This window comes from Pantherophis guttatus, chromosome 10 (assembly GCF_059756535.1).
Source record: "Pantherophis guttatus breed Tessera chromosome 10, ASM5975653v1, whole genome shotgun sequence".
Classification (NCBI taxonomy): Eukaryota; Metazoa; Chordata; class Lepidosauria; order Squamata; family Colubridae; genus Pantherophis; species Pantherophis guttatus.
Window position 1 is genome coordinate 1,794,693 of NC_142072.1, and position 15,588 is coordinate 1,810,280.

The 15,588-nt window shown below is 47.4% G+C and overlaps 2 protein-coding genes and 1 pseudogene across 3 annotated transcripts in view; 1 reads left to right on the forward strand and 2 right to left on the reverse strand.

Moving 5' to 3' along the window:
- HIF3A (hypoxia inducible factor 3 subunit alpha) overlaps positions 1-1,357 on the reverse strand; it is a 36,376-nt gene extending 35,019 nt beyond the window's left edge. Inside the window, exon 1 of the mRNA XM_034438188.3 lies at positions 1,228-1,357. Coding sequence (XP_034294079.2) covers positions 1,228-1,253 — 26 coding nt within the window. The 5' untranslated portion in view covers positions 1,254-1,357. The remainder of the gene's footprint in view (positions 1-1,227) is intronic.
- A 5,269-nt stretch (positions 1,358-6,626) lies between these two features.
- SNRPD2 (small nuclear ribonucleoprotein D2 polypeptide) lies at positions 6,627-9,784 on the forward strand. Its single transcript, XM_034438175.3, has 3 exons — positions 6,627-6,740; positions 7,902-8,081; positions 9,375-9,784. Coding segments are annotated over exons 1-3 (357 nt in total). The 5' UTR covers positions 6,627-6,738; the 3' UTR covers positions 9,550-9,784.
- On the reverse strand, positions 9,771-15,502 carry LOC117677751 (adenosine receptor A1 pseudogene; annotated as a pseudogene). The gene has a single exon (XR_015729481.1). The product of XR_015729481.1 is annotated as an adenosine receptor A1 pseudogene (transcript).
- Between the last annotated feature and the right edge of the window lie 86 nt (positions 15,503-15,588).

Genomic DNA, 15,588 nt, shown 5'->3' on the forward strand with positions numbered 1-15,588 from the left:
GCTGTGCGCTCTTGTTCCCTTATTGTTAATTTTTCTCCTTTGAATACGAATTCATATTCCTTTGCCTTTGAATATGAATATACAAATATATCTCTATCTCTTATTTCTATCTATCTATCTATCTATCTATCTATCTATCTATCTATCTAATTGAGATTAGACACAGATGCAGACAAATACATATGTATATATATATATATATCACTCACTCACACATTCACACAACTGGAGAATGCTGCAAAACTATCCAAGCAGAGATATTTTGGGGAAAAAAACATAGTTTTTCCTGAAACCTCTGCTCCCCCTCCCTTTCTCTTGGGCGGATTCCTTGCGCCCCCCTCCCCCTTCTAATCCACTCGATTAAAGAATCCATCTGGGGTCTAAAGGCAGCAGGCGAGCGAGAGGCCATGATAGGAAGTCTGCCGTACTGTAAACAAGATGTATATGGAGGCTGAATCGCATGCACACAACCAGGACAGTGGGAAAGGTCCGGTTTTGAGATCTGGCCAGCAGGCAGCTTAAGTGGGGCTCACCTCTCCTCTTTTCTCCAGTTGCTGATAAACCCTTGGCAAGATCCCTACTGTAATCTAATAGATCTCCTTGCAGCCCAGAAGACATTCCCCCCCTTCCTCTTCTTCTGCAGAACTATAGGCAGACCAAGGAGCCATATATATATGTGTGTGTTCATTGACAAACCTGGCCAATTTATTTAAAAAAAAAAATTTTTTTTGCAATGGCCAAATAATGCATGTTCCCCCCCATAATGACCCCCCCGAGTATTCCGATCCACATTCCAAAGGAGCTCAGCCACCGAGGATGCCGCGACCCTTCCCCAAATACTTTTCCAGGGTACCTGGAAGAAGACCGGGACCTTTTTCGAGAATGAGGAAGGGGTCTTCTGTGCAAGAGGGGGGAGAAATGGGGGGGGTTTCACCTCGCAATTTGCAAGTCTCGCTGGAAATCTCGACCAAACGAGGGGAGGGGGGGGGGCTAAGGGGTCGACGAATTTGCCGAGTCTGCAAGTCTGCCCCCTCCCCACCCCCACGAACTCCTCCATCCCCTGGCCCCTCCGCCTGCGTGCCTGTGCCTCGGGGGTCCGGAGACCCCTGCAGAAACCCTCGGCCTCTCCTGCCCCCCGGCCGCCGCTGGCGCATCCTGCCCGTCCTTGCAAAGGATGCAGCGCCCCACGCGCGAAAGCCGCCGCGGGAGCTTTTCCGCCGGCTTTACCTGGGACCCTGCAGCCCATTCTCCATGGCTGGCCGGCTCGCTCGCTCTCTCCGCTTCCTTCCCTGCCCCGGTCCGGCTGCTGGGCTCGGCGGTGCTCTCCCTCCGCTCTCTCCGCCCGCGCTCCTCCGGCCCCCCGCCCCGAAGCCCACTCCCCTCCAGGCTACTCCCACCGCCCCTCCCCCGTCCGCCTCATTGGCTCCCCCTCCCCCCCGGAGGAGCCCCCACCCCCTCCAGCCAGGCAGAATCGGGACTCTCTGGCACGCCTCCTTCGGCGGAGCCGCGCGGCCATTGGGCGCCAGGCTGTCACTCCGGCGCCCGGGGGGCTCTGCCCCCTCATTTGCGGGCACTTGGCTGGGTCGAGGGTGCCCCCCCGCGGCTGCGGATGGGAGCTCCGGCTGGGGGGGGGGGGCGCGAGCGGTGGGAGGCCGAATCCAGCGCAGGCAGCTTGGCCGCGCAGAGCTGCTGCAACCCGGAGCGGCGCCGGTTTCTTTGGGCAGGTTGGAGCCTCGGTGGATACACCTGGGGATGAATGCCGCCGAGTGCGGGCGGGGACTTCGGAGTCTGCGGCACCACGCAGGACTGCAAGGGAGTTCACTCCGGATTAAGCTGCCCTGTGCGCGGCTTGGCACCGAGATTTGCGCCACGCGCAAGTCCAGGAGGGGATCGGGTGGAAGGAAAGGCGAGAAGAGACCCCCGCCCCCATGAATGCGGCTCCTCTGCTTTCCCTACTCACCCCCCCCCCGCCCCAAAGAACCGCCCGCCCCGCCGCCAAGTTCATATGGTCCCAATACTTCAAGTGGGACGATCCGAATTAAACTCTAGGAACTGAGCCACGGCTTCCCAAAGCCCTCGCATCAGACGGGAGAGCGAGCAGGTTGTCGAGACGATTCCAGGCTCCCGAGCCGGCTCCAAGCCCCGCGGCCCCAACCGGCCGGTGGAGGAGGAGGAGGAGGATGGCGTTTGTAGTCCAGCGCATCCCCCTTTCCCCGCAAAGGGCTTGCTGCTCCGGCCGTCGCGCGCTGGTCCCGCAGACACCTGTTCGGACGGGCGCTCTCCCGGGTCCTGCCCCGGCCAGCATCTCGGTCGGCGGAGCGGTTGTGTGAAGGCGCCTCCTTGCGGGCGAAGGAGGCAGCCGCTCCGTTCTCCGGCTACCAAAGCCTTTCCGCGATGGGAAGCGGCCGGTCCTTCTCGGGGGATGTATTGGGGAGGGGGAGAGACCCCCGCCCGCTCACCGTCCCTCCTCCCGAGTGTAGGATACGACCAAGCCACCCGGTCGCGCAAATGGGGAGAAGCCGCAGAGTCTCCGGGGGCCCCCCAGGAACTTGCTGGGCATCTCCCCGTGGCCTGCCCGTCTCTTTTTGATGGTTGCCTTCCCCAATCGGGCGCCCTCTGCATGTCAGGACTACAATTCCCATCCTTTCCAACCCACCAAAACATTCTAGGATACAATCGGTTTCGTTTTGGGGTTGCAGCATTCCAGGAAGGGGGCAAAGGGGAATATAGGAAGGGGGGGGATATTCTGGGAGGGGCTCTCCATGGCCACTGTGCACAAGAGGGCAGTGGACCATGGGATTCCTCCTTGAAAAAGCCAGCTTGTTCTCATTTTACAGAATAGAATACAGAATAACAGAGGTGGAAGGGACCTGGGAGGTCTTCTAGTCCAACCCCCTGCTCAGGCAGGAAATCCTAAACCAGAGTTTCTCAACCTTGGTAGCTTGAAGATGGGTGGACTTCAACTCCCAGAATTTCACAGTTAAGTGAATTTTGCCTTACTTTACGACCTTCCTTGCCACAATGGTTAAGCGAATCACTGCAGTTGTTAAGTTAGTAATACGGTTGTTAAGTGAATCTGGCTTCCCCATTGACTTTGCTTGTCAGGAGGTCGCAAAAGGGGACCACGTGACCCAGGGATGCTGCAACCGTCATAAATATGAGTCAGCTGCCAAACATCTGAATTTTGATCACGTGACCATGAGAAGGCTGCAATGATTGTAAAAAAAAAGAAAAACCCAGTCATAATTCACTTTTTTCAGTGCTGGTGTGACTTCAAATGATCAGTACATGAACGGTTGTAACTCACGGACTATGCGCAGTAGGAAAAATGCAGGTAGATAGTTTTCTACACACCTCGAGCCCCAGCTGGCCAAAATCCTGGCTTTAAGGTCAGATTCCTCACCCTCAGTCCATCTTTTGGCTCTTTTCCATCATTTGTGCTTAAGGATGAATATGAACTATTTGCTTTCTTTCGCTGCGTTCTAGCCCAATGAATCATCCCTGCTACCTGTTTATAGTTTCTATGGCTGGCAAATGTTTTGGCAACTCTGTTTATTTTCAAATGAAAATGTATTGTGTGAACTGACAGCTGAAAAAGAGTGTTGTCCTTGAGTTCAACGTGACTCTTAGTGACAACTTGGACACTTCTTTTCTGCGCCACACAGGGAATAAAGGTTTGCTATGGCCTTTTTCTGGACTGTTTTCTCCATTTTCCCAGTCCAGTTTTCGGCTCTTCTGTGGTCTTTTGTCCAGGTTATAATCACGCCTGGCCCGTTTAGATTTTGAGACCAGAAAAGGTTGACCAGCTTCTTCTGTGCCTTCTCACATTCTGAAAAGCTAATGAGAAAAGTTGAACTTATGAACAGTTCATTTAGTGACTGTTCAAAGTAACAACAGCATTGGAAAAAAGTGAATAAGGACCATTTCTCACACTTATGACCATTGCAGCATCCCTACAGTCACATGATCAAAATTCAGGCACTTGATAACTGGTTCATATTTATGACGGTCGCAGTGTCCTGAGGTCACATGATCCCCTTCTGAGACTTTCTGACAAGCCAAGTCAATGGGAAAGCCAGATTCACTTAACAACCATGTTACTAACTTAACGACTGCAGTGATCCACTTAACAACTGTGGCCAGAAAGGTTGTGAAACGGGGCAAAGTTCACTTAACAACTGTCTCACTTAGCAACAGAAATGTTGCTTACTCAACTGTGGTCGTAAATCGAGGACTGCCTGTACTATAAGGCAGGCAACAAAAGAAACAGGCGTCATCTCTTCCGAATCGAAATTCTTAGGAAAAACACTTAGGAAGAAGGCTGCAAAAACTCAGCAGTGGAGACCTTTTACGTAAAGGTGAGGGTGCACTGCCTTGCCACAGCCCGTCTGAAAAGATTCGGCAATGTTTGAATATTGGATGTTGCTTTGGGAATCAAGTTTAGGAGAACTGGTTTTTCATCTCTGTTTTTGGACAAGGCGCTTAGATTTTGAAAAGGAGCTAGCTAGACAAACTCAAGTCAAGGTGTCTAGGCCCAACATACCTCAGCTCCCCCAATTACATCAATGGAAATGAAGTCTTTTTCTGCCGTCAGTTTTCTATGTTTCTATAAATGGGATATATGAAGCATCCAGGCACCCGAGCAAGAAAACTGATTTCCAAAAGAGATAATTACAGACCTGTGAGCAAATAGCAGAGGTTCAATAATCACAGCCAATTTGGTCTAATGATTAAGGTATCAGGCTAGAAAGCAGGAGACCATGAGTTCTAGTCCTGCCTTAGCTACAAAAGCCGGCTGGGTGACTTTGGGCCAATGACCAGGAGACTGGAAGTTCTAGTCCCACTCTGAGCAGGAAAGCCAAAGTGACTTTGGGCCAACCACCAGGTGAATGGGAATCCTAGTCCCACTTTAGGAATGAAAGCCGGCTGGGTGACTTTGGGCCAGTTACTTTCCCTCAGCCCAATCCACCAGACAGGATTATTGTTGTGGGGAAATAAGAGAAGGAAGTTGCACAGGTAGTCCTCTACCTACAAACAGACCATTCAAAGTTGAAAAAGTGACTGGTGATAGTTTTTCACACTTAACGACCATTGCAGCATCTCATGTGGTCACATCAAAATGTGAGCACTTGCAACTGGCTTCTATTTATGATGATTGCAGTGTCCCATGTGATTTCTTTTTTGCGACCTTCTGACAGTCAACAGGGAAGCCGGATAGCATAACAAAAGCAAACTTATATACCGCTTCACAGTGCTTTTACAGCCCTCTCTAAGCGGTTTACAGAGTCAGCCTTTTGCCCCCCAACAACCTGGGTCCTCGTCTTACCGACCTCAAAAGGACAGAAGGCTGAGTCAACCTGGAGCCAGTGAGAATCAAACCCCTGGCAGGCGGCAGAGTTAGCCTGCAATACTGCATTCTAACCCCTGTGCCACCACGGCTCCTGCATTTAAGCGTGTTACTAACTTAATAACTACCGTGAATCACTTAACAACTGTGGCAAGAAAGGTCGTAAAATGGGACAAAGTCCACCGAACTATCTCATTTAGGAATGGAAATTTTGGGTTCCATTGTGGTTGTAAATTGAGGACTACCTGTATTAGGTACGTCTGCGGCCTTGAGTTATTTGTAAAAATAACAAAGGCAGGATACAAATCGATCAATAAGCTTAAAGGGATTCGCAATAGAAACCTCAAATTGCTCTTCAGTTGCTGTGTTGATCCCTCCGTTGTAGATCAGGCAACAACAGCTCTGGCCTCGTCTTTTCTCCACGTGGGGGCCAACGTCTCCCCCGACATCATCCAAGAGTGGAAATCCAGAGCTGGACCCGAAGCGAAGAAAGAATCGAAGGGGAGAGAGAAGCCACAAGGCCGGCGTCTCCATGGTTGGGGGGGTCCTTCGAAAACTTGACTCAAAAGGGCCATTTTGGACGACAAGGCAGAGAGGCCAGCCTGGAATTTTGAGGCCCCGAGTTCGAATCCTCCCTGAGGCATGAAAAGTGGCTGGCTGGCTGACTTTGAGCTGGTGTTTTTCTTTCAACCCAGCCCATCTCACAAGGTTGTGGTTGTTGGGGAAAATTGGCAGAGGGAGCTTCCTATACTCCATCTTATGCAATAAATGTGCAATAAATAAGTCATTGAACTCGCCATTAGCCACAGGGGGGGCTAATTTGACCAAGGGGGGGGGCACAGTTGCTTGAGGTTTTGGTTCTTAGCCCCAAAGACTTAAGGATGGTGAAACCAGGCCTGGGGAGGCCCAGGTTGCAAGCCCCACTCAGTCGTGGGTCTCTCATAAGACCCTGGCCTACAGCGCAGGGTTGTTGTAGCAAATCAGTTCAGCCAAGTCCAGTCAGTTTTAGCCACTTCAGCCAGGATGGGACAAAATGAAGTAAAAAAAAGCAAGCTATTTTCCATTCGGCCTCTTTCAGGGATGACCCTCTTGTTTTCCGGCGTGGACACTTCGCGCTCCCTCAGCAAGACGCCCCACCACCACAAAAACTGGTCCCTCCGGCACATGCGCGGTGTAAAAAAACCCCCCATGCGTGTGGTTTTTATTTTGACCCACTGGGCTCGCCGTCGCCGTTGCTGCAGCGACCGCCAGGGTGAGTCCAACGCCTCCTGCTCCCCGTTGCATTCACGCATGCGCGCCCTCTGTTTAGCCCGGAAGCGGAAAGTGTTTCTTTTCTCCACCGCGCCGGAGTCGTTTCTCAAACGAGCGGCGGATCCATCGCAGCGGCAATTATGTGAGGAAAGCGGGAGGGAGATTAGGGGGCGGTGGACGGAGTGGGGGGGACGACGACGACGACACGGAGTTGTCTTTTTGTGTGTGTGTGTTTGTGCGCGTGTGCGGTTTTGTGTGTGTAAAATATGTATGGAGCAGTGTTTCTCCATCTCAGCGAGTTTAAGACCTGTGGACTTCAACTCCCAGAATTCCCCAGCCAGCTAAGCTGGCTGGGGAATTCTGGGAGTTGAAGTCCACAGGTCTTAAACTCGCTGAGATGGAGAAACACTGTTATAGAGCAGGGGTGGGCAACTGTGGCCCTTTTACAACCTGTGGACTTCAACTCCCAGAATTCCTAAGACAGCCATGCTGCCTCAGGAATTCTGGGAGTTGAAGTCCCCAGTTCATAAAGGGGCCATAATCACTCACCCCTGGTATAGAGGGTTCTTCTGGGCCTTACCGTAAATCTTGGAATAGGCGCCCCTCTCGAAAGAACGCTCCCTCTCGGCTCTCTTCTGGAGTAGCCCCCCGGGGGGGAGGGGGGTGGCAGGGAAGGAGCCCCTCCTCTCGCTTTATGGTCTGCATTCTCTCCCCCACAAAGATATACGATGAGTTTGTATCTTTGTAGTTGGAAACTAAGAGAGCAGGGACTCTCTTAAGTAGGCGAATAGTAGTAATAACTTTCTATTGAGCCTTGGTGGCGCAGCAGACTAAAGTGCTGTTAAGTAGCACCAGCTGCCTGCAATTAGTGGGAGTTCAAATCTCACCAGGCTCAAGGTTGACTCAGCCTTCCATCCTTCCCAGGTAGGTAAATTGAGGACCCGGATTGTGGGGGCAATAAGCTGACTTTGTTTAAAATAGAACACCGCTCGGGGGGGCCGAAAGCCCTACTAAGCAGGTATATACAAAAGTATGAAGGCTATTGCTTAACGCATTGTAAGCCGCTCTGAGTCTCCGGAGAAGGGCGGCATATAAATCGAACCAATAAATAAATAAATAAATATTGTATCCTGAATACAATATATAAAATATATTGCTACTAATGCAATCTATGAAATATAGTGCTACTAAGAGAGCTCATTTTCATCCAATTAAAGGCTTAGGGCATAACCCCCAAAATCTAATAATATGTATTTATTTTCCTTTCCTTCTTTCCTCCCCTCCACCCCCACTTTTTTTTTAGGAGCCTCTTAAACAAGCCCAAAAGTGAGATGACTCCTGAAGAACTGCAAAAGCGGGAGGAGGAGGAATTCAACACGGGGCCTCTGTCGGTGCTCACACAATCCGTTAAAAATAACACCCAGGTGCTCATCAATTGTCGCAATAACAAGAAGCTTCTGGGCCGTGTGAAGGCCTTTGATAGGTAGGCTCTCTCACCTGGGCATGTCTTCTAATCCGTCAGAGGGTTATCTGTGGGATTCGTTTATATTCTTAGTGAAGCAATTCTATACATTGTTCTGGTTCGTTAATAAAGTTTTTTATTCAGAATGAATACGGGGAGGGGTCCTTGACTTACAGCCATTTGTTTAATGTCCATTTGAAGTTACAATGGCAAAATTACAATGAAAAAAGTGACTGTTTTTCACATTGCAGTATCCCCGTGGTCACGTCATCAAGAATTTGGGTGCTTGGCAACTGGCATGTACTTAACGACAGTTGCACTGTCCTGGGGTCATGTGATCACCAATTGTAACCTTCCCAGTTGACTTCCAAGAAGCCAAGTCAATGGAACAAGCCAGATTCGCTTAGCAACAACGTGATTCATTTAGCAGTTAACAGTGATTCACTTAACTGTGGCAAAAGAGGTCATAAAATGGGAGCACAACTCATAACTCTTTTCGTTAGCAATGGAAATTTTGGGCTCAGTTGTTGGTTGGAAGTCGAGGACTATCTCTATGCAGCTATGGGGATCCCAAGAACTAAAGGTGCTTTGAATCAGCATAGGCAGTACACAACTGTCAGTGGCTCCTTAAAGAACAAGTGCTTTTCCTGTGCTCAGATGGGATTCCTATGGACTGCAATAATATGTCTACCATGAATTCCCAGGAAAGCTCATAACTCCTTTAAGTAGCTGCCAGGGTGGATAAAAATTGATTTAAAAAATAAATAAATTTTTAAAAATCAGATTTTTTTTAAAAAAAATTAGAACAGTTTTTTTTTATTTTTATCAAATTTATTTTAATAAAATGCTTTTGGAGTAAAAATCTGTCTAAAGATAGTTTTTTATTGATAAATTGATAATTTAAGTTTATTCAGCATGAAATGGAGCTTAGTTACACAGCATGAGGCTGTATATTCTGCAATATTGGGACTGTCGGTGAGTCAACAGCAGGTCGGAGGAGCTACTGTGGAACAGAGATGACGGTTGCTCTTTAAAATTATGATTTAAATCGAGTTGATTTAAATCAAGCCTTTTTACTAGTGATTTAAATCTAAATCTTGATTTAAATCAAATCCACCCTAGTAGCTGCCAGTGGGTAGTATAAACGCATTGCGCAGCGGATTCAGAGTTCCGTTTCAGATCAGAATATTTTTCAGCCTTGAATTCTGTGGGGATCTACCTCTCTCAGAACTTCCTCCAGGCTTGTTGCAGATTTGCCAGAAGCCGCTCAGGGAATCTCGTCTCTGCGTAACGCCAGGCACTTTCTTCCACCAGGCACTGCAACATGGTGTTAGAGAACGTCAAGGAGATGTGGACCGAGGTGCCCAAGAGTGGGAAAGGCAAGAAGAAATCCAAGCCGGTCAACAAAGACCGTTACATCTCAAAGATGTTCCTGCGGGGAGATTCGGTCATTGTAGTGCTGAGGAATCCCCTTATTGCTGGCAAGTAAACAGGCCGAGGTGGCTCACGAGCCTGGCAATGCCAAGATGCCACGTTTAGGATTCTTCTCAAAAGACTGGAATCTGTTGCCTTTAGTTTTAAGGCGGGGATATCTTATAGTCAACTGTCCTTCCGGTGTTTCTTGTGTCACATGTGTGCAGCTCCGTGACGTGCTGACGGATGAAATTCCCTCGTCACCTCAGTATGTTCCTCTTTTTTATATAATAAACATTTTGTTGAATTTGTTGGGTTGTACTTTTTTTTTTTTTTTTGCTGGTGCAGGTGCTTCTGTCCAATATTTTCATGATGTTGGAGAGTTATATTTATGAATAACTGAGTTTCTCCATCTGGTGCTGTTCTATGGTTAGATGTTAGATAAAACTTGTTTGCACTTGGGGACAGTACAATTTTATCACATTTCTGACAGGGCAAATCATTTGGCCTTCTTTCCTCATATCTTCATCACCTGGTTTGGCAGCATACCTTAAAGATTCTTGGAAGAAACCAAATGAAGAGTATTTTTGCAACCAGATGTCTATTGCTGAGTGGAACAGAGTTTTCTGTCCAGAGGTTTGAGACTGGTCATGCATGCCTACATGTGTTTTGATTCAAAGAAAATAAGTATTTTTAATCCTGTGAATGCCCTCTTCTTGCCTCCTTAAAATGCACAATGTTTTTAAATACCTCTGGTAAGGAAAGGATATTTGGGGATCTATTTTCTAATTCCAGCGTTTTCCATTAAATACCATCACACCCCAACACCAACAGAAAAAAACCCTATCCTAATCCTGACCCCAGATCTCTAGCTTTAAGGGCTGAAAGTGGTGAGGCAAGAAATAGTCTAAAACGGAATAATTAGGTAAATACCAAGTCTATTTGTCTAATTCTCAAGGGGGGGGGGGAAATGGTAAAAATCAATTCACCCAAAAGGCCAAGGATTTAAACCCTGGACTCACACACAAATACATATAGTTTGATTGCTACGTACCTTCTGCAATACAGAGATTTAATATGTGACTTCTTGTTTGCAATAAAGCAACTGATCTCAGTTTTTGATTCTGTGAGCAAGTATGGTAATTTATAGGCTTGAGCATCTGGAGAACAGAGATTATGTCTCCTATGATGTCTGGTATCACAGTATCATAAATTTACCACAAATGATAACTTGTTAATTTAACATAGTCTCAAAAGTCAATTGGAGTTGGGTGGCATTAAAAAATAAAACTAACATAAATGTAATTATACTATAATTCCTCAAGGTCCTGCAATTCCCTGGTGGTTTTTCCTACTTTCTTTTCCACGGTGGGTTGTCTTCTCCACCCAACAGGAGAAGGTTAGCATGAGCTCATTCCTTAGGCCCAGGGGTCATTCTCTTAGTCCACCCAAGCTCGGTGCAATGCTCATTCTCCCCAGCCTCTGAAAGCGCCTTCATATTGCTTTGATACCAGATCTTTTTACCACTTCATGCATCCTTTGGTTATGTCTTTGGGAACATCGCCATTACATTAAAAATACACTTATTTAAAATATCAATGATCTTCCAGGGAACATTCAGCTGCATACATTGAGCAAAATCCCATGGTCCCGTGGAGAGAGATTCTGTATGGGGACAGATGGCCTTTTCAGAAGGGTCTTGGCAGGACTGTGGTTGAGGTGCCCTACAGTCTTTGCATCACACATGGGGGAACAAAGATAAAAATATGGAAAAGTACTTCCAACCTGCATTTCTGGAAGTGACACAAATTGTTGTCTTTACTTTGCACAATGTTGAGATGAGTCGCAGGGTTTGCCCTTTACTCGGTGGTAGAACAGGGGTGCCCAACCTTGGCAACTTTTAAGATTTGTGGACTTCAGCTCCCAGAATTCCTCAGCCAGCCTTGAGGAATTCTGGGAGTTGAAGTCCACCAATCTTAAAAGTGGCCAAGGTTGGACAACCCTGTCTTAGAACATGCCCTTACTCAGCACCTGCTCGGTAAATGCAACTCATCAACAGCTACGCGATCCAGAAAGCAAATGTTTAGTTTTCCAAGAAGTCTATACTTAGTTCTGGGGAATTGGGTCCAGTAGTGTAGTGTTCTTGGTATAATTTTGAAAAATAAGTAGGCAGTGAGTTGTAAGTTGGTCTGGCTGAGGCTCAGGATTTTCCTTCCCCGCTACCACAGCAAAAATAATATTTTCAGGTCTTCCTGCCCCCTCTTGTGGAGAGTTGATTAATGGCTCTGATTTTTGCTTTCCAATTTAAAGAATGGTTTGATAGCTCCACCCAAACGCCTGATTTTTACTTGCCTGGCAGGAAAGTGTTATGAAGTGGTGGCACTTCTAAAATGTTGGCGGGCATCGTCCCAGATGCGGGAAGTGGGCCGGAGCCGCAGATGCAGAGGAGGGTGCTTCCGAGGGCGTCTCGGAAGGATCGCACGCGGAAGACGTAAACCACCGGGTTGATGGCAGAGTTGGCGTGGGAGAGGATTATGGTGGCCAGGCTCAGCTGACTGGGGATGCAACAGCTGGGACAGAGGAGCATGACGGTGTTGAGAATGTGAAGCGGCAGCCAGCACAGAATGAAGAAGAAGAGGATGATGAAGAGCGAAGTGGCCGTCCGCATCTCCTTGTGGGCGATGATCCGGCGTCTCCTCTGAGCGCTGATGTTGACCTCCCCTTCGGCCACTTTGCGGATCTGGCGCCTGATCTCCAAGAAGATGCGCCCGTACAGCATCAACATGACCACCAAGGGGACCAACATGCACATCATGAAGTTGAAGTAGACCATGTAGGCGTTGGTGATGATGCTGTTGAAAAGGCACTCCCTGCTGGGGGGCAGGGGGTCATGCCAGCCCATCACAGGGACCAGGCCGGTCAAGATGGACAGCAGCCAAGAAGCTGCAATCACCAGCAGGGAATTGCGAGGGCTCAGCAGAGACTGGTACTGGAAGGGCTTCAGGATGGAGATGTATCTCTCCACAGCGATCGCCAGCAGCCCAAAGATCGAGGCTTGGGTAAACATCAGGAGCAAACAAAGCATCAGGAGGCACAGCTGGGGCCTGGACTGGGGCAGCCCTACATCGGTGAACTGGGCACAGGGGATGACCACCGCCCCGACCAAGAAGTCTGCCACAGCCAGCGAGAGCAGGAAATAGTTGGTGACGGTGGAACGCAACTTCCTGTTCCGCAAGATGACCGTACAGATAAACAGGTTGCCCGCGATGGACAGCAGAGCAGTCAGGCTGTCGCTCAGCAAATAGGGGATGTGCACAACAGACGGGGAGGTCATGTTAGCGGTTAGAGGGCACTGATGCGGATTAACGGAGGATGAATTCTCCACGCTATCCATTATAGGAGTGGGGCCATTTGGACTCTGTGTTAAGGAGAAAGTCTTCCCTTCCGGTTTCTGAAACTCTGAAGATCGTTGTCCCATCACCTTCCACGCTTGAGGAAAGGAAGGCTCGGTGAAACGGGGCTGGGGGAAGAGGAGAAGACGCCGTTGAGAATTCCATTGGGTTTCTCCGTCATACTTGCTTGCATTACCCGTCTGTGAATCAGAAACATTTAAATCATCCACATGTATAGGAAGGAAACAAAAGTGCTGTATTTTGGGGTCCTTAGTGCTCTCTGAGCTTGGCGGTTTCCTTGTAGACATTTCATGACCCAACTAGCTAACATCATCAGTGCATTAAGGGAGTGGGGTTTGTAGAAAGGAGGAAGAGGGGGAGGAAGACTGGGGGTCCTTGGTGCTCTCTGAGCTTATTTTCCTGCAGACATTTAATTACCAAACTCAGTAACATCAGTGCTAGAAGGGAGTGGGGTTTGTGGAAAGGAGGTGGAGGAGGAGGATGTGGTCCTTGGTGCTTTTCCCTTTCTGAGTTGGGTTATTTTCTTGCAGACATCTCATTACCAAACTACTTAACATCAGTGCTAAACTCACAGTCCAAACCTGAGCTACAAATGTTCTCTTCTATCAGAAAGTGGCATACATTGCAACATTTAGTCTTGTAAAAGCAAGAGCTTAGAATAGCACCCTTGACTTTGGAATGTAAATACTCCTTACAAAGAAGCAACAAGGGAGATGATTTCTTTGGAAGACCCCAATCAAAGCTGGTATCTGACTTACCTACAGATCCCTGCTGTCATCCCCCAACGCAAAGGGATGTCATCGAAAGCGAGAAAAGACGCCTGCAGCCTTCTAAAATCACTTCTGGTGCAATCAGAAGCATCTGGTCCAACCCTGACTCATTTCTTCCTCTGCTGCTTCTGCCTTCTGATGTTTATAAAAAATTAGATCCGATAAGTTGCAGTCTGCATACAAAAGCTGCTGCATTTTGCACAGAAAGGGATAAAGCAGGGCCAGGCAGCCAAGGGAAGGTCTGCCTTGCTGCAGCTTGGGAAAAGAATGGGGAAAAAAAGAACAACAGGAACAACAACAACTAGGTGCATTTTAGATCCTCTGGGATGAGACGTGTAGCAAAGTTGCCATTGTACTGCAGCCCTGAAATGGGGTGTGTGTGATAGCAATATAGGAGGGATCGTTTCTGCTATCTCGTAAATCCTGGATTTTCTCAGCCTCTGGGCTGCTGTGAAGAGAGCCACATGGTTCACACAAACAGTCCCTACAAAGAGACTCAATTCAAGGTAAACATCATGTACCCTTGCTTTGTTTTGCTCGTGGTGTTTGCATTAAAGATACAGGAACAGAGTCGGGGAGGGGGGCGGGGACGGGGGACACCACAAATTGCATTATCCCAGAATTCTGAAGAATGTGTTTATTCGCCACTTTGGAAAAGTCAGCAAGAAGGTATCTCTTAAAAGTTTTTTTTAAAAAACATTATATCAAGGAAGCCTATAAATACACATATTTTTTATCTGCTGAGAAAGAAATCAAAGGCACCGTAAAAGCTTTTATCGAATGGAACAGTTCATTAAACCCGTTCAAGCTGCTTAGATGCTGAAAGGAACCAAGCACAGCTGTGAATACAGCCTGGATAAATAAATATACAATCCCGAGCAGCAGAATGCAAGCATAATCTAGGAATATCAACTTGGTTGAAAAGGTCACTCATTACAGGCTAGTTTTCCTATTTGCAAAACAGCTAGCTTTTTATTTGTGGGCGAGATTTCAGATTGATTTTTGTTTGTTATGCGTTCAACTGTTCTATGAAAACCACAATTGCCTTGGAGAGCTAACTCAATATTGTTTGAATAAACATTCATTATTTGGGGGCAGAAAAACGGGATTTTAAAGAGAATGAAAGGGTGAGAAGAAAGCAACCTCTTTTTGGATGGGTCCTTTCTCTCAAGAGTTGTGTTATATTATTTCCCCTTTAGTTCAAAGATTATCAAATTTGTCGACTATCTCATGGATCAAGGTAATATTAAAAATATCTATTTTGGAAAACTTTTTTAGTTCCCCCCTCCCCTGCAGTGTTATGATTATACTTTGTTTCCTATTATTCCATCGCTAGATCCTTTTATTGGCATTATGCCAATTATGTATAACTTGAGAGTTATTTTTCTCAAAGGTAAATAAAAACATAAATGGAGTTATCTTTTTAAACAGTGGAGCCTAATAAGATAGAAACGTTAAGAACTGCAAAGCAGCAGTTTTGGCAAATGCATTAAAGGATGCTTAGCACATTGTAAGCAGCCCTGAGTCTCCAAGGAAGGGCAGCATATAAATCAAATAAAAAAAAATGTGACTTTCCTGAGCATATACATGATCGCATGTGAGGTTGGGATGCATTTGTGTAAATATATCTCACCATTTATTTGTTAATAAACGGGTTGGTACCATAGTTATCCTACTGAAATATGGCATATAAATTATAAATTCAAATGGCATGGCTGGGGCATTCAGGGAGCTGAAGTCTACACATCTTCAAGTTGAGAAGTTTGAGGAACGCCTCTTTATTAATGAAAAACGACGGAGGAGCGAGGCAGGTCTACAGCCCATCCCTCAAAGAGAAGCACCAACCCATCCCACGAAAAAAAAAGTAGCACGACGCCCAGCCCGCACCTTTTATACTGGCCTCCGCTCCCTCCTTTTGGCGGGAACGAGAGC

Excerpts from the sequence above, each read along its gene's own strand:
- SNRPD2 (XM_034438175.3), top strand. Across the intron at positions 8,082-9,374 it reads CGTGTGAAGGCCTTTGATAG|GCACTGCAACATGGTGTTAG; the intron begins GTAGGCTCTCTC and ends TTCTTCCACCAG.